General features: G+C 48.4%; 1 protein-coding gene across 3 annotated transcripts; it reads left to right on the top strand.

Annotated features, from left to right (window-relative positions):
• The first annotated feature begins 98 nt into the window (after positions 1-98).
• On the top strand, positions 99-24732 carry LOC135192290 (scaffold attachment factor B1-like). Of its 3 annotated transcripts, none has more exons than XM_064175301.1 (19): positions 99-396; positions 1271-1355; positions 3623-3687; positions 3782-4060; positions 5238-5300; positions 6519-6546; positions 7598-8099; positions 8572-8621; positions 9817-9917; positions 11552-11701; positions 11794-11894; positions 13254-13390; positions 13828-13916; positions 15464-15600; positions 16723-17016; positions 19311-19448; positions 20811-20907; positions 22318-22430; positions 24318-24732. In XM_064175301.1, the coding sequence occupies exons 1-19, from the start codon at positions 205-207 to the stop codon at positions 24442-24444; spliced, it is 2748 nt and encodes a 915-aa protein (XP_064031371.1). In that variant the 5' UTR covers positions 99-204; the 3' UTR covers positions 24445-24732. The 3 variants fall into 3 exon arrangements, with proteins under 3 accessions (XP_064031371.1, XP_064031372.1, XP_064031373.1); XM_064175302.1 differs by having other exon boundaries at positions 19311-19457; positions 20868-20907; XM_064175303.1 differs by having other exon boundaries at positions 100-396; positions 20868-20907.
• Positions 24733-24981: the final 249 nt, after the last annotated feature.

Genomic DNA, 24981 nt, shown 5'->3' with positions numbered 1-24981 from the left:
CGCGGATTGGGTAGCATTGCGTGCGCATGCGCGCAGCGCGCCTGAGGCCTTCTGGTCAACGCGCATGCGGAGTGCACCTCTCCCCCCCTCCCCGTTCTCCTTAGTGCGTCTGGGCTGTGCCACCATTTTGTGCTGCAATTGCGGCTTTTTGCCGGTGTTTTTCTCCTGCCTTGCTCCGCGTGTGCGAGTCGAAACAACGGCTCCATGGCGGAGAGCCACTCAGCTGCTGGGCAGGGGGAATCTCCGTCCTTGGGTGGCTCCGGAGTCTCCAGCTGGGAGCCTGAAAACCGCCGGCGGCTGAGCGAGCTACGCGTGATAGATTTGCGGGCTGAGCTCAAGCGCCGCAATTTAGACAGCGGTGGGAACAAGAGCGTCCTCATGGAGCGGCTCCGGAGGGTGAGCGGCGGAGCGCCGGGGCTGTCTGGAGGAGAGGCGTCGCCGGCACAAGCGCCCCGGGCGCTGCTGAGGAAAATGGCGCCAAAGGGCCGTGGGAGCGGAGGGAACGGCGCTCCGCGGAGCCGCCGGCCCGCGCCGGGCTCGGGAGGTGGCTTCGTGAAGCCTTCTCGGCCTGCGTGTGGCGAGCCTGGTGCCGAGCTTGGCCGTGCCGGGCTCAGCGCTGAGGCAGGCAGGCTGACGGAGGGGCTGTGTGTGTGTGTGCGCGACTCTGGCGTTTCCCCCTCCGCGGCGAGCGCCCTTCTGACCGCCGAGCTCGGCACGGCCCCGGGAGGCTGCCTGAGCCTTTCGCTCGTCATGCGTCAGTGAGCTTCCCGCGGGGCATTCAGCTCCGGGATTTACGCTGCTGTGTGCTGCCTGCTAAGGCTTTTTGCTGCGTACTGCGTTTCTTTCCTTTGTTTTCCCCCCTCCTAGGCTCACAGCCTGTACGCTGCATCCCCAGAAGAACGTTTGGTCTCTTAGCAGCGTGCAGACAGCCCTCAGTGAACCGATCCCTGTATCATGCAGGCGAAGTTCTTACTCTGTCTCGCTGCTTTGGGTATCTGTACTGTTACGGAGGAGTTTTTTTGGGGGGGGGTCTAGGTGATGCTATCGACTCCCTTTCCGGAAACATTACATCAACAAGTTACTGTTTTCTGTGTAGTTGTTGCTGTGATTGGGTGGCCTTTGATTAGTGTATCCAAATTGAATTACACAGCAGCAAGGTGATAGATTCTTGTCTTCTGCCTCTGGTGTCTAGGGCTGGAACTCAGTAGAAATACACAGAGGGAGTTTTTATGTCTGTCTTGACATCTGTCTCTGTCTTTTCCCTTACCAGGCTATCGAGGAAGAAGGAGGAAATCCTGATGAAATCCCAATGGTGTCAGAAAATGTGAAGAAAACTCCCAAAAGAAGCAGCAAAGGTACAGGGTAATTAGAGAGGACCTCCACCTCCTCGCTCCCCCTTGAGTTCTGTAGCAACTTTTACTCATCAAATGGAACCTTGCTAATTCTTTTTCCCTTGCCTTGAACTCTGCTTTTCCTTTTGGCAAAGTGCTTGGTTTAATTTTGGCACTGCTGCTGAATGCTTCTCAGTCCCAGAGCTATACCTAAAGGTACTTCCCTGAGCCAGGTTTGGGTTATATTGTTTTCTGTGGAAGAAATTAAGCACAGTTGAGTCTTTTGTGCCTTGGTTGTGAGCATTAATGCTGCGTAGTACAGGTTGGCACTCAGGGTTCTAGACGTGGCTATGGTGAGGTATTAAACTTGGAATTTGCTCCCAGAACTTCATGTAATTTGATAAGGCAGAAATTGGTCCATTTGAAGGACTTAGTGCTTTGTTCCCTGAATTTTTTAATGCTGAAGCAGTGCCAATGTTTTTAAAACAGTTAATTGGGGTTTTAAGTTACTCTGCTTTTGGTGCTGATGAAGACAATGATTATTATTTTTCACAGTATCACCAAGGTTGGAAGAGACCTCATAGATTTTTGAGGCAGAGATGCAGTTTGTAACAAATTGATAACCTTTAGGGTGCTGTGTTTATGTTTTGTAGCTGATAGTCTCATTTTTTTCTGCCTAGAAGATGAGTTTTTAATGGGCATCTGCAATTGGATGTGTGTTTAAGGCTTTCTCTGTGCATGGCTTTTGTAGTGGTGAGGCATAAACTCAGATCATTCTGATGGGTTTTTAATCTGCTTTCTTCCTAAAATTAGCACATTTGCTCTTATTTTCTAATCAAATAATAGTGAAGCTGAGCAGAAAGATGCAGGATTTTAATTGCAGCAGGGCAAGGGAGGTGATTCTTCCCCTTTACTCTGCTCTCATCAGACCCCACCTAGAGTAATGTGTACAGTTCTGGAGCCCCCAACACAGGAGGGACATGGAACTGTTGGAGTGAGTCCAGGGGAGGGCCATGAGGATGATTAGAGGACTGCAGCACCTCTGCTATGAGGATAGGCTACAAGAGTTGGGGCTCTTCAGTCTGGAGAAGAGAAGGATTTGAGGAGACCTTGGTGTGGCCTTCCAGTATCTGAAGGGGACCTGCAGGAAGCCTGGAGAGGCAGTATTGACAAGGTCTTGTAACGACAGGATGAGGGGTAATGGGCTTAAACTGGAAGAGGGGAGATTTAGACTAGATGTTAGGAGGAAGCTCTTTACAGTGAGGGTGGTGAGACACTGGAACAGGTTGCCCAGGGAGGTTGTGACTGCTTCCTCCCTGGAGGTATTTAAAGCCAGGTTGGATGAGGCCTTGAGCATCCTGCACTAGTGGGAAGTATCCCTGCCTACGGTGGGGGATTGGAGCTGGATGATCCTTGAGGTCCCTTCCAACCTAGACCATTCTGTTATTTACCCAAAATGGTAAATCAGTGAGCTGAAACTCAAAAATGTTTTACCACCTGAATTCTTTGGCTCAGTGTTGGGTTTGTTGTGGTTTTTTTTTTGTCATTGCATCTGGTTTGGAGTACTTTCACATTTGTTTGTAAACAGTTTGGAGTACTTTCACATTTGTTTGTAAACAGTTTGGAGTACTTTTACATTTGTTTGCAAACTAAAATGTGGAATTTTAACTGGAAAAAGAGCATGGCACAACTGTGGGTAAAAGCAGAGATCCTTGGCTGTTGCATCTGAGTCCCAGAAAAATACCCCACATGTTCTAGCACTATTAGGATAAATGTAAAAGGCTCTAAAATGACTTTCCCCTCTTTATTGTACTGTGCCTGTAGTATTTGAGGGAAATAATAATCATAAAAGATAAAACAACTAAGCTCTGAGTTTGAGGAGTGCTGAAGCTAGCAGGCTGTTTGCTGTCCTGTCAGTTCTGGTGCTGTGTCCCACTGGTAAATTGAGCACTGCAGTGATGCTTCCACCTAGAATGTTTCTGGGGCTTTTATGTTTGTTTTTTGTTTTGTTTTGTTTTCTTCTAGTAAATGTCTAAAGAAATGAAAGGTTGAGGTAAAAAAATACTGCAGCCTCAGCTGAGGCAAATGTTCTGAGGAGCACTGCTTGAACTCAGACTGCAGCATGTCTGTCAGTCACTGAACTGGGCTGATCGTGAGTGCTCAGTTGTGTAAAACAAGGAAGATGCAGATAACTAAATGGAATATTGATTGTACCCTGTTGGACAAAAAAAGAACAAACTTGGAGGCTACCTGTTATTACCTTTTCATTCTAACAATCATAATGTTGTTAGGACGTAGAGCAGATGAAGAGGGAGTAGAAGATAATGGCCTGGAAGAGGATTCGGGAGACGGACAGGTATGGTAGGCTGTGTTTGAAGCCAAGTGGTGATAGTGTTGCTTGCAAGTTGCAATGACTACTATATATCCTTTTTTTTCTTTCCTTTTTACAGGAGGACATTGAAGCAAGTTTGGATAACTTGCAGGATATTGACATGATGGATATTAGTGTGTTAGATGAAGCTGAAATAGATAATGGCAATGCAGTAGATTGCACAGAGGATTACAGTGCTGATAATATTCTTGACTCGCTGTCTGATAGTAAAGAAAATGCTGATGCAGAAGTGAAAGAACACCCAGAGCAGCCTGCAGAATATGCTGTAGGTAACTTGGAGGCATCCCCACAATTGTCAGAGATTAAAGAAGAATCAAGAGAAATACCAGTAGTGATGGTATGCATCTCTGATCTACGTGGAATCAGCTTCTCTTTCCTTTCTGTTTTATTGTTTCCTTTTAATTCAGTATTAGAAGAGTAGCTAAAGAGCATTTGAAACAAGATGGGGCCCTACCAGTTCTCATGGTCATTGCTTTTACTTCTTCATACTTGTGGAAATACCATTCTTGATTTTTAAGATGCTTAAACATTGTTTGTACACACATGACTGGATGTACTTGGAGTAACCCAGAAAGCATTGCTTTAAATCATGCTTTGAACTCTTTGCTTCACCTTGTGTTTACATTCTCATTTTCATATCTTCCCTTTATTTAGGAGGACAGATGAGGCATACAAATGCTGTATTCATTACTCATTACAATGCATAACTTCATTTCAGCTCAACAGCAACATTCTGGGAAATAGATCTAAGTTATTTTTCTGTTAACATAAAGTCTTGGAGTTACTCAGTTACTGAAAATATCTTTATGCTGCCTTTTTGTATTCATCTGATTGTTGCACTGCTGTTGTGACATTGGCCATATGGGCTAGAAGATAGTTTTTGTTTCCCTTCCCCCAAAATCAAGTGTTACCTCCTCAAATGTCCAACAAAGCATTTGAGGGAAGTTATTTCTGCCCCATCTAATAGACAAGTATAGCTCTTTGTTGTGTGTGCACATTATGCCATCAGTCTGTACTACGAGATCCTAATGTTGGGTGGTTTCCTCCTCAAGTCTGAAAGCTGCTGAAAGTCCCTATCCCCAAACATATCTCTGCCCCACATAAATCAAACTGAAATACCCAGATAGTGTTTTCAGTGACTAAACTACTGGAGACCAGGTCAGCTGTGGTCATCTTTATCAGTAAAGAAAATAGTTAGCAAGCCCCAGGGACCTTTTGACTCTCTTACTGCTTCTGTACGTAAGAGAGGGTAAAACTTTGCTGTTGGAATCCTTTTCCTCAAAAGATCAATGTGAGCCAACCCAACACTTGGAGAGGTAATGAGAAAGATTATGTGGGGTGGGGATCATGAAGAGGTCTTTGGTCAGTTTTACCTTTATTGGTTGGTTTGGTTGCTGGATATATTTGTTTAGTGTCAGTTGTTAGTGAAAATAAAGTCTTTGGTTTCTCCTTCAGATTTCATTTCACGCTGTCATTCTTTTGTAGATAAAATATCCTCTATTTACTTTTTCTAGGTAGAGATTGAAGATGTTGGAAACAGTTTAGATGCTTCTTCATCTGATCTAACTGCACTAAAGGTAAATGGTAACTAATTTTTCTTTAAAAATCAAAAAAGTCCTAATATTTGCCATAGAAGCTGCATGCTGAAGTACTCTGTCTTCAGGTAGTGCACAGTGGGTGTGTTAATCTCCAAAGAACAGGAGCTGATGGCTTTCTAATTTAATCATAGGTGCAAAGATCTCTCTTATCAGGTCATGTGTATGTGAATCATGGCATGGTAGGGCTTAGAAGGGACCTCTGCTATGGAACACCTCTATTGGAACACCTCTCCTATGAGGATAGGCTGAGGGAGCTGAGGTTGTTCAGCCTAGAGAAGAGAAGGCTCCAAGGGGAACCTTAGAGCTGCCTTCCAAAACGCAAGGAGATCCTGCAGGAAAGCTGTAGAGAGACTTTTCATGAGGGTGTCTAGCAATAGGGCAAGGGGGAATGGTTTGAAGCTGACAGGGTTGATGTAGTCTGGATGTCAGGAAGAAGCTCTTCAGTCTGAGGGTGGTGAGACTCTGGAACAGGTTGCCCAAGGAGGTTGTGGATGCCTCCTCGTTGAGCGTGTTCAAGGCCAGGTTGATGAAACCTTAAGCAGGTGAGTCTAATTGCCTCCTATGGCAGGAAGGTTGGAGTAAATGATCTCTGAGCTTCCTTCCAACCTGAGCCATTCTGTGACCTCTGAAAATAGTCTTTTAACTGTTGTATAAACTAGCTCTGTGCTGTACCTTACCCTTAGCTTTCATTAAAATTCTGCATATCCCAGGCTGAGATGAAAGCTGAAACTCATCCATTTCTGAAATGCTGCCCTTGTTTCCAGAGCACCTATGGTAGGTTAAGGACACTTAAAGCTCTGGCTGATGCTGGTGTTTCTGTGGATCTCCTTCTCAGAAAGCAGACTTTGTAAGCTCAACTCTGGAGAAGGGTAACACAAAGATGAGTTTTGTTCTGTGCTGCTTGCATTTGTTGATCTCTTTACCCATGCAATGAGTGCTGTAAGTTCAACAATTGTCTGAATCTGAGAAACAGTGAAGCTTTTTACACATTCAGTGGAACTTAAAGACATAAAAAACCTTCAGTAAATCTACCTTGTGAGAAGCTTACTTAAATCCAATGTTTTCAGAGCTGAAACAGGCTAAGTTATATTAACTTCCCCCAAACTGTCTTTTCTCTTGGGGTGTCATTCAGGAGAACACCATCATTTCTGAAGGTACAGTGATATTTCTCCTTTTTTCTTATCATTCTAACTGCAGGAACTTGAAGAGTTACCTTTGGAGCCAGGTACTGCTTTTTTGGTTTTGTTTTGATTTCTTTTTTTGTTTTGTTGCTGCCTTCCTTTTTGTCTGTTTGATTTCACGTGGAAAAAAAAAAAAAAGTATGTGCCAAAACCCCAAAAAAACCCCAAAGGCAACCCAAAAAAAAAATCCTGGGCATTGAAACAGTTTCATTCTTCACTCTGATTTTTTTTTGTGTGTCCCTGGTTTGGTTTTGATTTGGTTTGGTTCTTTTTTTGGTTTTCTTTTTTCTAATGCATTGCTGTAGTGTACATTATTATGGTGGACAATCCAGGTCATGCAGGGTCATAGAGATTGGAAACCCAGTCATATCACCAGATCTGTGATTATAAACTGCTTAAACACCTATTGAATGTGATGAAATGGTTCCATAGGAGCTGTTACCTACAGCAGAGTTAAGGGCTGAGCCTTAAAGAGAAAGAGGTTCTGGAAACAGATCTTGTGATATCACACTATAATGTAGCTGTCTGAACAGAACTACACAGGAGCCTAGGTAAGGGGAGACTGTGGTAGGGACCAGGAATTGAAAAGACTGAATGGACTTCAGAAGAAGGAATTCATTATCATCACAGGAACTCTCAACAGCTGCTTTACAATTTCTGGACTGCAAACACTCTCAACCACTGTCAGAAGATGCCTGCTCCCCGTGTTGGACTGTCTGCTAAAAGGAACTTGGAGAAATATGAAATTGAACCCTCAGTGCCTTGATACACTCAGTTAAGCATCTCGGACTCTGGAAGCTAACTAGAGAAGAAACAGAGCTGAACGATTTCCTGAAGAATGTGAAGGCTGAGCCAGAAGGTTGTTGTTAAGTCTGTGGGGGCATTTTCCTTCCCTGTTGAGGTGGTAGGGTTGGTCAGGCAGCCGTTTAGCCTAGCCCTTGTAATGCTGTGTACACCCTAGGGTTTTCCAATCTCTGTGTAGCTTAGAAGTTCTCTTGGTGTTAGTGTGGCAGCCATTGCCAGTTCCACGTTTGTGATTGCTGTATTTCCCTGGTGATTAAATCTTGTGCCATTCTATTCCTGTTAAATCCGTAGAAAATGAGAAAATACTCGACATTTTGGGGGAAACTTGTAAATCTGAAGTGCTTAACGAAGAGCCTTGCGAGGCGGAGCGGCCACACGCCCAGGAAGCCAGTAACGTGGTGCCAGGCAAGAGGCTAGCGGAGGAAGAGGACGCTCTTGCTGCCGCTCAGTCGGAGGAAGATGCTTTAGATTTGGACAGCAAATCGGCCCAAGCTATGGCAAGGAAGGAAGCAAAGCGTTTAGTTGTAGCAAAAGGGGAGACAAGTGAACAGACAATAGAGGAAGAGAAGCTGGACTCTGCCTCTTTAGTAGTAGAGAGCCTAAGCGATCAGAGTAGCAAACGCTCCCAAGGCCTGGAAGCCTCTAGTGGGGAAGCGGCGGCCAAAGGCGCAGGCCCCGAAGGCAGCAAAGCTAGCAAAGAAGATGGCAAGAAAACAGAAGACAAAGCTAATTCTGAGGAACCCCCTGCTACTAAAGAGTCCTCAGCCAGTGAGGGCGCTGATCAGAAAAAGAGGTTTGTTTTTTCTCCGTTCTAGCCCAGATGCTCTCTTTTTGTCATTGGTCCTTAAGTGATGCAAATAAGGTGTTTGCTTCAATTGGCCACCGAGACCGCTGCAATTGTAGCCTCTTCCTAAAGAGTCTGTTGTAATTCTCCACGGGCAGATATTTTTTGGTATATATTTTTGGTTGTTTGGTTGTTTTTTTTTTTTAAACACAGAGGGTTTGATTTTTTTTTTTTTTCTTTCTCCTTTTCCTTCCTCAACCTTCAAAGGTTGTTGTTTTCCTTAAATTACTCATCTGCAAAACAGAATTGTATGTTTAATGATCCAAATCCTGTATTTCTTTGTTACTCTTCTATAAATTTGCAAAGATTGTGTTTGTTTCAGAGCTAATTTGCTGGTAGGTATTCCATTTAAGTGCATTATCTAGGATTAATCTTCTTCTTTGGCTATGATTGGGTGAATAATGTCTTGTTTTGTCTTTAGCCCTGTTGAGGAGGACAGAGATGCAAAGATAATCTCAAAGGATGAGAAAGGTAGGCTTCTGTGCAAGAAAATAACACAGCTTTCATGACTGCTTTGCCTTGTGTGGTTTGGGGTAGTTTGGTTTTTAGGTTTTTTGGGGGTTTTGGAGGCTGTTTTGTTGATGTACAAATGATTTTTTATCATAGAGTGTCAGGGGCTGGAAGGGACCTCCCAAGCTCATCCAGTGCAACCCCCCTGCCAAAGCAGGAGCTCCTATACCAGATCCCACAGGAACACATTCAGGCAGGTTTGGAATATCTCCAGAAAGGGAGACTCCACTACCCCCCTGGGCACCCTCTTCCAGGGCTCTGTCACTCTCATGGGGAAAAAAATTCCTCCTCCTCTTTAAATGAAACTTCCTCTGCCTCAGCTTCCAGCATTGCCCCTTGGCCTGGCACTGGGCATCACCCAGCAGAGCCTGGCTGCAGCCTCCTGCCACTCACCTGCACATCTTGATCAACATGAGTGAGGTCACCTCTCAGGCTACTCTGCTCCCAGCAGCACAGCCCCAGCTCCCTCAGGCTCTCTTCCTAACAAAGATGTTCTATTCCCTTCAACATCTTTGTGGCTCTGTGCTGGACTCTCTCAAGTAATTCTGTGTCCCTCTTGAGCTGGAAGGCCCAGAACTGGACACAGTCCTCCAGATGTGGCCAGAGCAGAGGGGCAGGAGAACCTCTCACAACCTACTAACCACAGCCCTTCTAATCCACCCCAGAATGGCATTGCCCCACCTGGTCATGAGAGCATGTTGCTGGCTCATGGTCAACCTCCCATTAACTAGGACCCCTCAAGTGCTTTGGCACCAAATCTAACCTTTACCTGAGCCAGTCGTAGTAACTACTCATTCAAATGAGTAAATAGAGGACACACAGAATGTTAGGGGTTGGAAGGGACCTCTAGAGATCAATTGCAACCCCTCTGCCAAAGAAAGATCACCTAAGGCAGGTCACAAAGGAACACATCCAGGTAGGTCTTGGAAATCTTTGAAGAAGGAGACTCCACAGCCTCTCTGGGCAGCCTTCTCCAGGGCTCCAGCACCCTTGCTGTAAAAAAGTTTCTTCTCATCTTGAGGTGGAGCTTCCTGGGTTGTAGCATTGTGGAGGCTTTTGAAGAGGGGAAAGAAATGAGGTTGGTGGGGCAGTTTCTTTTTCATTGGCATTCCTGTGCCACATAGGCTTTTATGTTTGGATTTCTTTTGTCCCTTAGGCCGTGTGAGTAGTTCTTCTGGCAGAAATCTGTGGGTCAGTGGACTTTCATCCTCTACTAGAGCTACAGACTTAAAGAACCTTTTCAGCAAGTATGGAAAGGTAGGTAGTGCTTATGGAAAGCAATAATCCATTTCATTAAAGGTGACCTTAAAATTTAGCACTTCTGCTGGTGAGTGACTGGGCAGGCTGAGAACTTCACTGCTTTTCTGTGAAGCTGTATCTGTAGTAAGAGATTTGGTAAACAAGGTTGTTTGAAATGGGAGGGGAGCTGTAAAAAGGAAGCAGTTCTCAACAGCAGAGCTCTGGGTTGTCATCTGATGTCTCTTACTGTACTTCTTCAGTGTCCAGTTAGAGTCATAGAATGCACTGGGTTGGAAGGGACCTCTAAAGGTCATCTACTCCAACCCCCCCTGCAGTCAGCAGGGACGTTTCCAGCTAGATCAGGTTGCTCAGAGCCCCATCGAGCCTGACCTTGAATGTCTCCAGGCATGAGGCCTCCACTACCACTTCCTGAGCAACCTGTTGCAGTGTTCCCCCACTCTTGTAATAGAGAACTTTTCTAATGTCCAGCCTAAATCTATTCTGCTCTAGTTTAAGGCCATTGCCCCATGTTCTATTGCTGCAAGCCCTTGTGAAACAGCTTCTCCCCATCCTCCTTCAGGTACTGAAGGGCTGCTCTAAGTTCTCCCTGTAGCCTTCTCCAGGCTGAACAAGCCCATCTCTCTCAGCCTGTGTTCATGAAAGGACAGCCCTCTCATCACTTTTGTGGCCCTCCTCTGGACCCTCTCCAACAGGTCCGTGTCCTTCCTGTCCTGAGGGCCCCACAGTTGGACACAGTATAGAACCCTAGAATCAAGCAGAGTTGGAAGGGACCACAAGGATTATCTAGTTCCAGCCCTCCTGCCATGGGCAGGGACAGCTCACACTAGATCAGGCTGTCTGGAGCCTCATCCAGTACTCCCAGCAGAGCCAAGTGGCAGAATCACCTGTGATGGTTTGGGAGTTACCTGCCCCCTCCCACTGAAATCACCCAGACTAGACTCAGCTGGCTGGAGTTGAGGAATGAAGCTTTGTATTCACAGCTCAGCACAGGGTACGAGCAGATATGTACAGTATAGCTACAGCTACAGACAGAAATACACAAGTTAAAAGTACTACAGAAACACAGCAGCCCTCCCAGAAACCGGAGTGCCCAGGAGGGGCTCCCAACCACCCTTCCACCTTCTTTCCACCCCTCTACCTTATCCCAGAGTCTGCCTTATGTGCGAGGTGAGCTTGGGGGATTGGCAGGGGGGGTTAGAAGCAGAAGGATTAGTTACAGAGATCCAAGCAGAAGGGAAACAGACTCTGACAGACAGAGCCACGCACTCTGTCTTATCTCTGTTCGTGCTCTTGCTCTTAACACATCTCAGCAAGCCAATGAGTGAAGCAGCCATCACCATTGTTTCCTTTTTACAGCCTATAATCTAATTTTTCTCATTCAAATATTCCAGTTAGCCTCAAACCAGCACAATCCACTCCTGTCTATTGCACTCCGAGAACTCCCTGTCTAATAAAACACCACCTCCAGCTGCTGACTGTGCTTCATTTGACACAGCCCAGATAGAGAACATCCACTTGTGCACTGCTGTAGTCATTTCGTTGCAGAAAGCCACCAGATGGGTGAGGCAAGATTTAACCCTGGGTAAAGCCATCTTGGCTGTCTCAAAGCAAGTCTCTTTTATTCCCCAAAGGTGGTCGGTGCAAAAGTAGTGACAAACGCTCGCAGTCCTGGCGCTCGCTGTTACGGCTTCGTCACCATGTCCACCTCCGAGGAAGCCACTAAGTGTATTAATCATCTCCACAGGACAGAGCTGCATGGCAAAATGATTTCTGTGGAAAAGGTGAGTGGTGGCTATTCCATGCCAGTGTCACAAAAATGTGGGAGTTTAATGTCTCTTCTTTACCATAAAAAAATCCTCTGCTGAAATTCTAGGCGAAAAATGAACCGGCTGGGAAAAAGCCTTCGGACAAAAAGGAAAGTGAAACCAGGAAGGACAAAGACAGGCACCACTCTGCAGAGTCCAAATCTGAGAAGTAAAGTGGCTTTCTGAGTACTTTTCTTTGTTTAAAGGCTGCCTGTTGGAAATGCAGCCACGTGACTCAAGTGAACAGTTAGCTAATAAGTCTCCAGTTTGCTGCTTCGTGCTGCATCTGAACTAGCAGGAGTGCTTGAAAGAGTGGAGTTGATGTTGTGCTGCAGGCAGTGCTTCTTACACAGTCCTCTGTGTTCAGCACATAGAATTCTTTGGGGTTTGGTATCAAAACTTGTCAGTTATATCAGGAGATAATCAACAGCTGGGGTTGTTTACTCTGGAAAAGAGGAAGCTAAGAGGGGATCTTACTGCCCTCTACAACTACCTATAATAAGGTTGTAGTGAGGCTGGAGCTGGTCTCTTCTCCCGAATTGCTAATGATAGCACAAGAGGAAATGGCCTCAGGTTGTGTTGGGGGAGGTTTAGGTTGGTTGTTGGGAGGAAGCTCTTTACTGAGCAGGTGGTCAGGCTGCCCAGGGAGATGGTGGAGTCGCCATCCCTGGAGGTGTTTAAGAGGAGAGTGGATGTGGTGCTTGAGGCTATGGTCTGGTGATGAAGGTTGGACTGGATGATGCTGGTGGTCCCTTCCAACCATAGTGATTCACAGTGATTAGAGGTTGTGCTGAGTGATTTGGTTTGGTCAGGGACTTGTCAGTGTGAAACTAATGATTGGACTTGATGAGCTTGAAGGGCTTTTCCAATCTAAGACATTCTGTGATTCTGTGAACTTGTTTCCAGATAAACCCCTGTTTTTAATCTGAGTTGTTCAGCCTGACATCTGACTTTAGCTTGTTCTGTTCTTCAAACAAATAATGGGCAGGATTGAGGCTGTCTTTTTGATAAGACTGTTTGCATGGTTAGCCAAGTGATGCTTCAGCTTTGTTTTTCAAGTGGTCTGTTGCTTCTGAAAGTGCATTTCTGCTTTCCTGCTTTTTGTTCTCCTAACATTTTAAAAGGTTTGGCCAGGCTTGGCCTGCTTGCATCAGTGGTTAGAGTATTTGGTTACAAAAGCTCTTCTGGTAGAGCTTGACCTCTGTGTGGTCCTTTTTCCCTCTGCTAAGCATGAGCACTGCTTACAGGCAGAAGACAGCACTCTAATATTCAGAAGCATTACCTAGTGTGGCTCACTTTTGGTCACCTTTAACTTGGCATTGGTTGCTACACTTGATCATGCTTAAAAGTATGCACTGGTTTCAGCACAGCAGCATACAAGGTGCTGGGGGTGTGAGGGTTTTGAGAGTAGTTTTGGAAGGCAGGGGTTTTGTGTTGAGTATTTCTGGGGCTTAGGTTGGTTTTTGTTTTCTGTGTGGTTGGCAGCACTTTTTGTTAGGCTCTCTATTAAAGCTCAGTTTCTTTATAGGTCTGGTGGTGCTAGGAAGGAGGACAGGAGCGACAAAAAAGATGATAAGAAGTCAGAAAAAGATGGAAAAGATGAAGGCAAAGGAAAAGATGAACTAAAATCTGGATCCTCTGATAGATCCAGGGCAAGCAAGTCAGGTAATTCTAACTGTCTTTCAGCAGTGTTTTCAAGCATAGTTCTTTTAAAAGAACATGAGGTCACCTTCACCCAGCTATGCAGCCTGCCCAGATCTCAGCCTGGCAAGGTGTCAGCCCCCCCTGCAGTTTTGAAACTATCAATGGGTTTAGACCTGACACTGTAATTGTGTACATTTTGGAGTGGTTTCTTTTGGTGCATTTTGCAGGCTGAAGTCAAATTTCTTTCTTTTAACTGCTGTGCCTGCCAGAAACCACTGCTGGAATTTTCTGATTGTCCCCATCCCTAACTTGTTAAGCTACTTAAGTATCTTCTTCCAGAAGTTACTTAAAAGCTTGATAAAATAACTTCTCACTGCTTAGCATCTTGATGGTTTTAGACCTCACAGGAACTTGTGACTGCTTTGCAGTTTTATTCCCAGATGTATTTTGTTTTCTAGCCAGTCGAGGAACAGAAAGGACAGTGGTGATGGACAAGTCTAAAGGAGAACCAGTGATTAGTGTGAAGACTTCTACATCCAAAGAGAGGGTAAGGATCACTTTCTGAGAAGCCTTTGTGTAAAAATAGCTATCAGATAGCTTTGTGTGCATATAGCTGAGGGAGCTTTGCCTTGGGAGCAGTTGTCCTTTTCATAGAACCATGGAATTATTTGGGTTGCAAAAAGACTTCCAGGATCATTCAGTCCAACCATCAACACAACACCATCATGGCCACTAAACCATGTCCCCGAGTGCCATGGGCACATCGTTCTTGAACACCTCCAGGGATGGGGACTCTAGCACCTCCCTGGGCATCCTGTTCCAATCCCTGACCACTTTTGTAGCAAAGAAGTTTCTCCTAATCTTAAGCCTAAGCCTCCCCTGGCACAATTTTAGGCCATTTCCTCTCATTCTGTCACTTGATCCTAGGGAGAAGAGACCAAGCCCCACCTGGCTCTAGCCTCCTTTCAGGGAGTTGTAGAGAGCAATGAGGTCTCCTCTCAGTCTCCTTTACTCCAGACTGAACCCTCCCAGCTCCCACAGCTACTTCTCATAAGATTTGCTCTCTAGACACTTCACTTTAGAAAGCTTTAGGGTGTTAATGATGCTGCAGAGGTAGATGTTTGTGCTTCACCTTCACAGCTTTTGTCCCTGCTCTCTTAGTTACAGTGGCAGATCTGCACCATGAAAATGGCATTGCCAGGATATTTCCCTGGTGACCTTTAAAGCAATGTATCATTTGCCACCATCAGCTCATGTTCCTCTGGCATTTAGATGTATATTTAAACTCTTCAGAAGTTGTAGCCAATTGCAGAGTACTTTTCCCCACCTTCTTTTCCATGGAATTCTAATATTGTTTATCTCTGGGAAGGTTTGATCAGTTCAGGTTCATGGAATCAGAATATTAGAGGTTGGAAAGCACTTCTAGAGATCATCAAGTCCAACCCCCTGCCAAAGCAGGATTTCCCCAGGGCAGGTCACACAGGAGTGCATCTGGATGGGTTTTGAAAGTCTCCAGAGCAGGAGACTCCACAACCCCTGTGGGCAGCCTGCTCCAGGGCTCCAGCACCCTCACACCAAAGAAGTTTCTCCTCACGTTGAGGTGGAATTTGCTGTGTTCCAGCTTGTACCTGTTGTTCCTTGTCCTGTTACTGGGCACCACCAAACAGAGCCTGGCACCTTCATCCTGGCATCCACCCCTCAGATATTTATGGACATTGATAAGATCCCTCTCAGCCTTTCCCTAACCAGCCCCAGGTCTCTCAGTCTCTCTTCCCAGCAGAGACATTCAAATCCCTTCATCATCCTTGCAGCTCTCCATTGGGCTCTCCAGCAGATCCCTGTCTTGAGTTGGGGAGCCCAAAACTGGACACAGTGTTCTAGGTGTGGTCTCAGCAGGACAGAGTAGAGGGGGAGGAGAACTTCCCTAGACCTGCTGGCCACACTTTCTTCGATACACCCAGGGCAGCAGTGGCCTTCTTGGCCGCAAGCTTTCATTGCTGCCCCGTGGATAGGTTGCCGCCCGCTAGGCTGGCACAAGATCTTCCCAGCAAGTGCCTCTGTGTTGAGCTGCGGTTCTGTGTGGCTTGCATGCAGAGTACCAAGAGCCAGGAGCGCAAGTCGGAGAGCAAGGAGAAGCAGGACATCCTGTCCTTCGATAAAATCAAGGAGCAGCGGGAACGGGAGCGGCAGCGGCAGAGGGAGCGAGAGATCAGGGAGACGGAGAGGCGACGGTGAGTCCTCCCTGCCCCTCCAGCCTTGGAGTCATCCCTCAGGGTTGGAAGGGACCACAAGGAGCAGCCAGTTCCAACCCCCTGCCATGGTCAGGGACACCTCGCACTAGATCAGGCTGGCCACAGCCTCACCCAGCCTGGGCTTAAACACCTCTGGGGATGAGGCTTCCACCACCTCCCTGGGCAATGCTTTCCTCTGTCACGGTGAAGAACCTTCAGTGCTTGCTTGGAGTGCTGTGAGCTGGTGTCTGAATGGGGGCCAAAGCAGTGGCAGGTTGGCGCTCCAGCAGTATCTCAGCTCAGTGTATTGCTGGAACAGACACAGTGCCAAGTGATCACAGCTTTTACAGCTTGGAGCTTCTTTAAGTTTGTGTTTTGGGGGAGATTCTTGGTGAATAATAACTTTTGGGAGGGCTTTCAGGTCTCTCATTCTCAATCAGATTTGATTTTTCATACTTTTTTTTCCCTGTCAGCTTTCTGTCTGAGGACATGCTGTGCTCCAGGAGTGCTCCTTCAGAGCCGCCTTGGAGTAGACGCTGTTACTTGGGAGTACCTCGAAGTAGACACTGTTACTTAAGAGTTACTAAGTTGCTTAGAGTACCAAGCTGACCCCACGGTGGGGCTGTGACTGACCTCCATGGCTTGACTTTGACAGCTCACAGTGTAGCATGGAGTAACTGAAGAGTAAATACTGTTATTTAGGCCTGAGTTCTTACCACTGCTTCTTGTGGTTGGTTTGGGTTTTCTTCCTCTAAACTAAGCAGCTGCAGTTTACTGAAAAGGAATCTTCCACCTTGAAGCAGGTGGCCTAAAGAACATAGGGACTTAAAAACCCAGCACCAACAAACAAACAAAGCAGCAATAAAGCTTAGACTTCAGGTCACAGAATTGGAGTTGTTTCAGTTGGGAAAGGCCTCGAAGATGTTTGAGGTCAACCCAACCCCGCCTTGGCCATCAAACCTGTCCCCAGGTGCCGAGGTCACAGGTTTCTTGAAGACCTCCAGGGATGGGGACTCCACCACCTCCCTGGGTAGCCTGTTCCAATCCCTGACCATTCCCTCATCTCCAACCTAACCCTTCCCTTTTGTTTTCAGTTACAACCAGTTTTTGTTTCTCAATCAGAGAGAGGGAGAGGCGAGAGCGAGAGCAGCGCCTGCAGGCCATCCACGAGCGGGATGAAAGGCAGCGGCTGCAGAGGGAGCGGGAACGGCTGGAATTCCAGAGGCAGCGTCTGGACAGAGAGCGTCTGGAGAGGGAGAGGCTGGAGAGAGAACGGATGCACATAGAGCAGGAGAGGAGGAGGGAGCAGGAGCGCATCCAGCGGGAGAGGGAAGAGCTGCGGCGGCAGCAGGAGCAGCTGCGCTACGAGCAGGAGCGGCGCTCTGCCATGAGGAGGCCTTATGATCCTGACTGCAGGTAGGGAGCTCTTCTAGTCCAGGCCTTAGGGTCCTGACTGCAGGTAAGGAGCTCTTCTAGTCCAGGCCTTAGGGTCCTGACTGCAGGTAGGGAGCTCTTCTAGTCCAGGCCTTAGGGTCCTGACTGCAGGTAAGGAGCTCTTCTAGTCCAGGCCTTAGGGTCCTGACTGCAGGTAGGGAGCTCTTCTAGTCCAGGCCTTAGGGTCCTGACTGCAGGTGGGGAGCTCTTCTAGTCCAGGCCTTAGGGTCCTGACTGCAGGTAGGGAGCTCTTCTAGTCCAGGCCTTATGATCCTGACTGCAGGTAGGGAGCTCTTCTAGTCCAGGGCTTAGGGTCCTGACTGCAGGTAGGTAGGGAGCTCTTCTAGTCCAGGCCTTATGATCCTGACTGCAGGTAGGGAGCTCTTCTAGTCCAGGCCTTAGGGTCCTGACTGCAGGTAGGGAGCTCTTCTAGTCCAGGCCTTAGGGTCCTGACTGCAGGTAAGGAGCTCTTCTAGTCCAGGCCTTAGGGTCCTGACTGCAGGTGGGGAGCTCTTCTAGTCCAGGCCTTAGGGTCCTGACTGCAGGTAGGGAGCTCTTCTAGTCCAGGCCTTAGGGTCCTGACTGCAGGTGGGGAGCTCTTCTAGTCCAGGCCTTAGGGTCCTGACTGCAGGTAGGGAGCTCTTCTAGTCCAGGCCTTAGGGTCCTGACTGCAGGTGGGGAGCTCTTCTAGTCCAGGCCTTAGGGTCCTGACTGCAGGTAGGGAGCTCTTCCAGTCTGGGCCATGAGCACACTCAGTTCTGTCCAGTCAGACATGGACTCTTACCCCTTTTCAGGAGTGAGAATGAGGAAACTGTACACTGATTGGAAGTTTTGAAGAGAAAGTCTGTTCACAGGAGCATATACCAAAGGCAATCAGGTAGAATGAGTATACAATCCACATGGCCTAAACTGGCCTTCTGGGATCTTCCACCCTCAGTTGGCCTGTAGGTAGGCTGAAACCACCCCCTGAGCTGGGCCTGCAAGGCCTCAGTGGCTCAACTTCTTGCCCACAAATGAGCACTGCTCAGAGAAGTGGAAGCAAGAGGAGAAGGGGGAGAGTGGCAGTCAGGCACTGTCTTTTAAGCTGTGATACCAGAAAGGGAATAGAAAAACAATACTCTGGGATGGGTCTCTGTCCCTATGGTTTGGTTTAAGGGGGACCTGGGATCCCTTAGACTACCACATGAGCACAGGTAGAGCCCAGAGCCTCTGGCTGCATCCGGTTACAGCATTCTGTGTTGGTTGGGTGCTCTCAGTGGAGTGTTCAAATTGCTTTCCACTGAGAGAGTTATTTTTCACATGTTGCTTTTAACACTTGAATCAAAGTCATAAGAGTTGGAAGGGACCCTCAAAGCTCATCTTGTCCAACCCCCCTGCAGGCAGCAGGAACATCTCCAACTACAGCCAAGTTTTTACTGTGATGGTTTGGGTGTTATCTGCCCCCTCACTGTTGTGAAATCACCCAGACTAGACTCAGCTGAGCTGGAAATGAAGACTGAAGCTTTCTGTTTACAGCTTAGCACAATATCCAAGCAGCTATTTACAGTCTGTACAGCTAGAGACAGAAATAGACAAGTTTAAAAAGTACTCACCCAGTGCTCCCAAGTGATGTCCCAGCAGAGCCAAGTGGCAGAATCACCTGTGATGGTTTGGGAGTTACCTGCCCCCTCCCACTGAAATCACCCAGACTAGACTCAGCTGGCTGGAGTTGAGGAATGAAGCTTTGTATTCACAGCTCAGCACAGGGTACGAGCAGATATGTACAGTATAGGTACAGCTACAGACAGAAATGCACAAGTTAAAAGTACTACAGAAACACAGCAGCCCTCCCAGAAACCAGAGTGCCCAGGAGGGGCTCCCAACCACCCTTCCACCTCCTCTCCACCCCTCTACCTTACCCCAGAGTTTGCCTTATGTTCAGGGTGAGTTTGGAGGATCTTCCAGGGCAGTTAGGAAGCAGAAAGATTAGTCACACAGACAGCAGGTTAGGAAGAAAAGTGCAGGCAGCCAGAGCCACACAGCCACTGTGTTACCTATGTCTGTGTTCTTGTGGTTATCCATCTCAGCAAGCCTGTGAGTGCAGCAGCCATCACCACTGCTGCCTTTTCACAGCCTAGCATCGAATTCCTCTCACCAGAGTGTCCCAGCTAGGCTCAAACCAGCACATCTACTTAAAAACCATCATTTGGCTAATTGGATTGAGTGAGGCTTGACATCAGGAGAGCAGGAAGGGTAAGCTGTAGTGAGACTGCTGCTGAGGGTGACCTCCTTTGCAGGCGAGACGACCCCTACTGGCCCGAGGCCAAGCGGCTGGCCATGGAGGATCGGTACCACTCCGACTTCAGCCGCCAGGATCGCTTCCACGACTTCGACCACAGGGAGCGGGGCCGGTACCAGGATCATTGTTTGGACAGGTCAGCAAGGTGGTGTCTCTTCTTCTTACACCTTTGTGGGCATGAGGTGCTTTGCTGTGGCTTGCTGATGGCTTGACCTGTGTCAGAAGAGAAGAATCACAGAATCAGTCAGGGTTGGAAGGGACCACAAGGATCAGGCAGTGCCAACCCCCCTGCTGTGCCCAAGGGACATCCTACCCTAGAGCAGGCTGCACACAGCCTCAGCCAGCCTGGCCTTAAACATCTCCCTGGGCAACCCATTCCAGGCTCTCGCCACCCTCATGCTGAACAACTTCTCCCTAACATCCAGGCTGACTCTCCCCACCTCCAGCTTTGCTCCATTCCCCCCAGTCCTGACACTTCCTCACAGCCTAAAACATTCCTCCCCAGCTTTTTTGTAGCCCACTTCAGATCCTGGAAAATCAGAAGAAGGTCAACTGGGAGCCTCCTCTTCTCCAGACTGAACAGCCCCAACTTTTTCAGTCTGTCTTCATAGCAGAGGTGCTCCAGCCCTCATCATCCTTGTGGCTCTTCTCTGGACGTGCTCCAGCATCTCCACATCCCTCTTGTCCCAGGGGCTCCAGAACTGGATGCAGTACTCCAGGTGGGGTCTCAGCAGAGCAGAGTAGAGAGGGAGAATCCCCTCCCTGGCCCTGCTGGCCACACTGCTGCTGCTGCAGCCCAGGCTCTGCTTGGCTTTCTGGGCTGCAAGTGCACACTGCTGGCTCCTGTTGAGCTTCTCCTCCAGCAGCACCCCCAGGTCCCTCTCCTCAGGGCTGCTCTCCAGCCTGGCACTGCCCAGCCTGGTTTTGTGTTTGGGATTGCCTCGACCCAGGTGCAGAACGAATCAAAGGATCCTTGTCTATTTCTGCCTGCCTGCAATCTCTGTTTCCATTGTTTATGGACTTAAGGAAGCTGCATAAAGATGATAAACCAAGTCCCAATGTAGTTTGCCATGGTGCCACAGGGACCCTACTGGTTGATGTGTGTGAAAACCTCTTTTGTGAATCTCTGTTCATTAGCCTAAGATGTAGTTTGTAAAACTTGCCCTGTTTTCATTTCTGCAGTGCAGCTAACACAGGTTTTTAGTTGCACAGAAGTACTCTTGTGTGGTGCTGCTGAGGCTTCTGGTTTGCTGTCAGATGATGTTTGCCATACACCAGACCACTTTGCTTTTGATTGTAACTCCTTTCTGGTACTAACAGGTTTACTCAGTGCTCTCCCTTGTTACCATTGAGTATCAGTTGTGCCTCAGGGATGTCTTAATGTTAATTTGACCTCTTCCTGTACTATGAACTGACTCCTTTGAATACCACTAAACAACCATTAACAGTCATATTTCCAGCTTCATGAAGCTCAATTTTTGTGCACTGTTTCTTCCAGCCATTGGAATTATGATTTCTGTGTTGATTCAACTGAAACTTCTCATTTTCATTCCAGAAGAGACGGTTCCAGAGGACTCCCAGATCGAGATGGGCAGGTGAGTTATACCCAAACTGCTTCATTTCAAAAGCCAAACCAACCAACCCCAAAGCAGAAAGAACCTTGTGTATGCTCCCCAGTTCTTAACTCCCACCACCACTGGCTTTAAACTGAGTAGGTGTTCAAGCAGAGTCTGGTTTTGCTTACTCAGGAGTGAAATGTGTTAATGGTTACTGAGATACCCACTTGGCTAAGGTGGTAACCACAGGGCTGGGTTGAGGGGAAACCTCCCAAGTGATGGGAGTTTGGCATCTTTTCAGGCTGGTAGGTAGCAATAATTTTGCTGGTTAACCATTCACAGATTGCATTGGGTTGGAAGGGACCCTCAAAGGTCATCTTGTCCACCTCCAGCTCGATCAGGCTACCCAGGGCCACAAGTCTGACCTTGAATGTTTCCAGGGATGCAGCCTCAACTACCTCCTTGGGCAACCTGTTCCAGTATTTCACCACCCTCATTGTGAAGAACTTCCTCCTGATGTCCAGCCTGAATCCCCCCTGCTCCAGTTTCAAACCATTGCCCTTGTGCTTGTAGCACAAGCTCTTGTAAACAGTCCCTCCCCAGCTCTCCTGTAGGTCCTCTTCAGATACTGAAATGCAGCTCTGAGGTTTCCCTGGAGCCTTCTCTTCTCCAGGCTGAACAGCACCAATCTGGGGTGTCTGTTAAGAACAGTTGCTGCAGTATCTTGTACTTAACTGCTGAGGATCTCCTCTGATGGTAGGAATGAACTGGTGTCAGGTGCCCAGAAGAGGGCAGCAAGGCTGTGGAGGGGCCTGGAGCAGAGCCCTGTGAGGAGAGGCTGAGGGAGCTGGGGGGGGTGCAGCCTGCAGCAGAGGAGGCTCAGGGCAGAGCTGATTGCTGCCTGCAGCTGCCTGCAGGGAGGCTGTAGCCAGGTGGGGTTGGGCTCTGCTGCCAGGCAAGCAGCAACAGAAGGGGACCCAGGCTCAAGCTGTGGCAGGGGAGGTCTAGGCTGGATGTGAGGAGGAAGTTCCTGGCAGAGAGAGTGATTGGCACTGGAATGGGCTGCCCAGGGAGGTGGTGGAGTGGCTGTGGCTGGAGGTGTTGAAGCCAAGCCTGGCTGGGGCACTTAGTGCCATGGTCTGGTTGCTTGGCCAGGGCTGGGTGCTAGGTTGTGCTGGCTGAGCTTGGAGCTCTCTTCCAACCTGGCTGATTCTGTGGTTCTCTGGAGCCAGAATGCAAGCCTTAAACTAACCCAGATCAAACAAAAAAACCTACCCTGTGCAAAAATGAATGTCTAGAGTGAGCCACACACAGAACCATGGAACCAGTGTGGAAAATGAGGCAGTTGCTGGTCTCTTTTCTGACAGGTAGGCTCTGAGGAGCTGATTGTTTGCATTGCTGAAGCAAAGCCTGTGCTGTTTGCATCACTCTCTGCCTTTTGCCTTCCAGCACTACCCAGACGAGCGCCACGGAGGGCCCGAACGGCACTCCCGGGACACCTGGAGTGGTTATGGCTCTGACAGAAGAATGAGTGAAGGGAGGGGGATGCCCCCCCAGAGCCGGTCAGTGCCCAGCAAACGAGGGACTGGGGCTTCTTCACCTCTTAGCACTCAGTGAGCCTTGGAAGGGTGACAGTGGAAGCAGTGTGACAAGTCTGATAGGTACAAGCTGGAACCCAGGAGGTTCCACCTCAAGGTGAAGAGAAACTTCTTTACGATGAGGGTGCTGGAGGCCTAGAGCAGGCTGCCCAGAGAGGCTGTGGAGTCTCCTTTGGAGATGTTCAAAACCCCCCACGGATGCGTTTCTGTCTGCCCTGCCCTGGGTGATCCTGCTCTGGGGGGGTTGGACTTGGGGGGGGTTTCTTTTTTTTCCTCTTTCCTCCTCCTCCTCCTCCTCTTGCTTGCCTCTCTCTCCTCCTCCTCCTCTTGCTTGCCTCTCTCTCTCCTCCTCCTCTTGCTTGCCTCTCTCTCTCCTCCTCCTCTTGCTTGCCTCTCTCTCTCCTCCTCCTCTTGCTTGCCTCTCTCTCTCCTCCTCCTCTTGCTTGCCTCTCTCTCTCCTCCTCCTCTTGCTTGCCTCTCTCTCTCCTCCTCCTCTTGCTTGCCTCTCTCTCTCCTCCTCCTCTTGCTTGCCTCTCTCTCTCCTCCTCCTCTTGCTTGCCTCTCTCTCTCCTCCTCCTCTTGCTTGCCTCTCTCTCTCCTCCTCCTCTTGCTTGCCTCTCTCTCTCCTCCTCCTCTTGCTTGCCTCTCTCTCTCCTCCTCCTCTTGCTTGCCTCTCTCTCTCCTCCTCCTCTTGCTTGCCTCTCTCTCTCCTCCTCCTCTTGCTTGCCTCTCTCTCTCTCTCTCTCTCTCTCCTCCTCCTCTTGCTTGCCTCTCTCTCTCTCTCTCTCTCCTCCTCCTCCTCCTCCTCCTCCTCCTCCTCTTGCTTCTTTGGTCAGTCAGGACCAGGCTGTGTGAGGAATCAGGGAGGGATATCAGGGTAGGAAACTTTGTCAGGAGTTCTTAGAATGATTTTCTTAGAGTTGACTGATCTAGAAGGAAAAAGTTCCTGTGTCAGAGGTGTAAGAGGAGATGACTTCCACCTTCTCCTTCCTGTGGCTCGGCAGAGAAAAGCTCTCACGTTAAGATCTTTGTTTGTTGCACAGCCCAGGCCTCACACTGGAAGTATTCACCAAAGCCTCTTTTCACACACACACACACACACTATATCTGGCTGGAAGAGACCTTCAGGATCATCCAGTCCAACCTTTGATCCAGCACTGAACAGTCAACACTAAACCATGTCCCGAAGTGCAACGTCCACATGCCACTTCAACACTCATCATCAGTCCACTATCAAACAATAGCCTCAGGTCACTCTCCAGCTTGCAACAAACAACAGCCCCAGGTCCCTCTCTCCAGCTTGCAACAAACAATAGCCTCAGGTCACTCTCTCCAGCTTGCAACAAACAATAGCCTCAGGTCACTCTCCAGCTTGCAACAAACAGTAGCCCCAGGTCACTCTCTCCAGCTTGCAACACACAGTAGCCCCAGGTCACTCTCTCCAGCTTGCAACAAACAATAGCCTCAGGTCACTCTCCAGCTTGCAACAAACAGTAGCCCCAGGTCACTCTCTCCAGCTTGCAACAAACAATAGCCCCAGGTCACTCTCTCCAGCTTGCAACAAACAATAGCCCCAGGTCACTCTCTCCAGCTTGCAACAAACAATAGCCCCAGGTCACTCTCTCAGCTTGCAACAAACAATAGCCCCAGGTCACTCTCTCCAGCTTGCAACAAACAATAGCCCCAGGTCACTCTCCAGCTTGCAACAAACAATAGCCTCAGGTCACTCTCTGCAGCTTCAACCAGACAATAGCCCCAGGTCCCTCTCTCCAGCTTGCAGCTTTGCAAAGCCCACATTGCCAAGCCCCTGGGTTACCGTTCACCTCTCCCTGTGTTTGGTGTCGTTTGCAGGCGGGGAGGCTTCACACAAGTGGGAGCCCAGAGCCAGCTGCTGCAGGGCAGCGGAATGCAGGGAGTGTTCGCGGGGCAGGACCGGCCCAGCCGCGGCGCGGACGGCCGCTTCGCCCGGCGCTACTGAAGGCAACTGTACAGACACAGAGCTCTATTTTTTGTAATGCCAGATGACAATGGTGGTGAATTTTATTAACTTAGGGACACCTTCAAATCTCTGATTTCCGAAAAGGGAAGATTTGCTGCCAAGCTGGAGCCAAATCTTCACAGCGACTTGTCCGGTTTGGGTTTTCCTCTCCTGTTGGCTTTTGGTAACGTGCTCTCGGTCAGCCATCACTTCAGAAAGGTTTTTTGGTTAGTCAAACATTCCATTTTTCAGAAAGAATAAAAGAAAAAAATCACTTTCCAGGCTTAACTAACTTCATGGCTCTAGAAGTTTTGGGAATGGGGCTCTCTCCTGAGAGGTTTAAAAGGCAGGAAGGAATCCGAACCTGGATCAGGAATGGTGTAAGGAAGTGATGGTGTCCCTGTAACCCTCAGGTAGGGGGTTCAGGTTTGGCTCCCTCACTCCCACGGACGTTGGAGGGCTGGAGTGAGTCCAGAGGATGGCAACAAAGCTGGTGAAGGGTCTGGGTTGGTGGGGAGCAACTGGGGGACCTCAGGT

This window comes from Pogoniulus pusillus, chromosome 41 (genome assembly GCF_015220805.1).
Source record: "Pogoniulus pusillus isolate bPogPus1 chromosome 41, bPogPus1.pri, whole genome shotgun sequence".
NCBI classification, from domain to species: domain Eukaryota; kingdom Metazoa; phylum Chordata; class Aves; order Piciformes; family Lybiidae; genus Pogoniulus; species Pogoniulus pusillus.
This window is presented reverse-complemented; position numbering and strand designations above follow the sequence as displayed.

Excerpts from the sequence above, each read along its gene's own strand:
- LOC135192290 (XM_064175301.1), top strand. The coding sequence starts at position 205 with ATGGCGGAGAGCCACTCAGCTGCTGGGCAGGGGGAATCTCCGTCCTTG. Across the intron at positions 5,301-6,518 it reads CTGATCTAACTGCACTAAAG|GAACTTGAAGAGTTACCTTT; the intron begins GTAAATGGTAAC and ends TTCTAACTGCAG. Across the intron at positions 15,601-16,722 it reads AGGGAGACGGAGAGGCGACG|AGAGAGGGAGAGGCGAGAGC; the intron begins GTGAGTCCTCCC and ends TTTCTCAATCAG.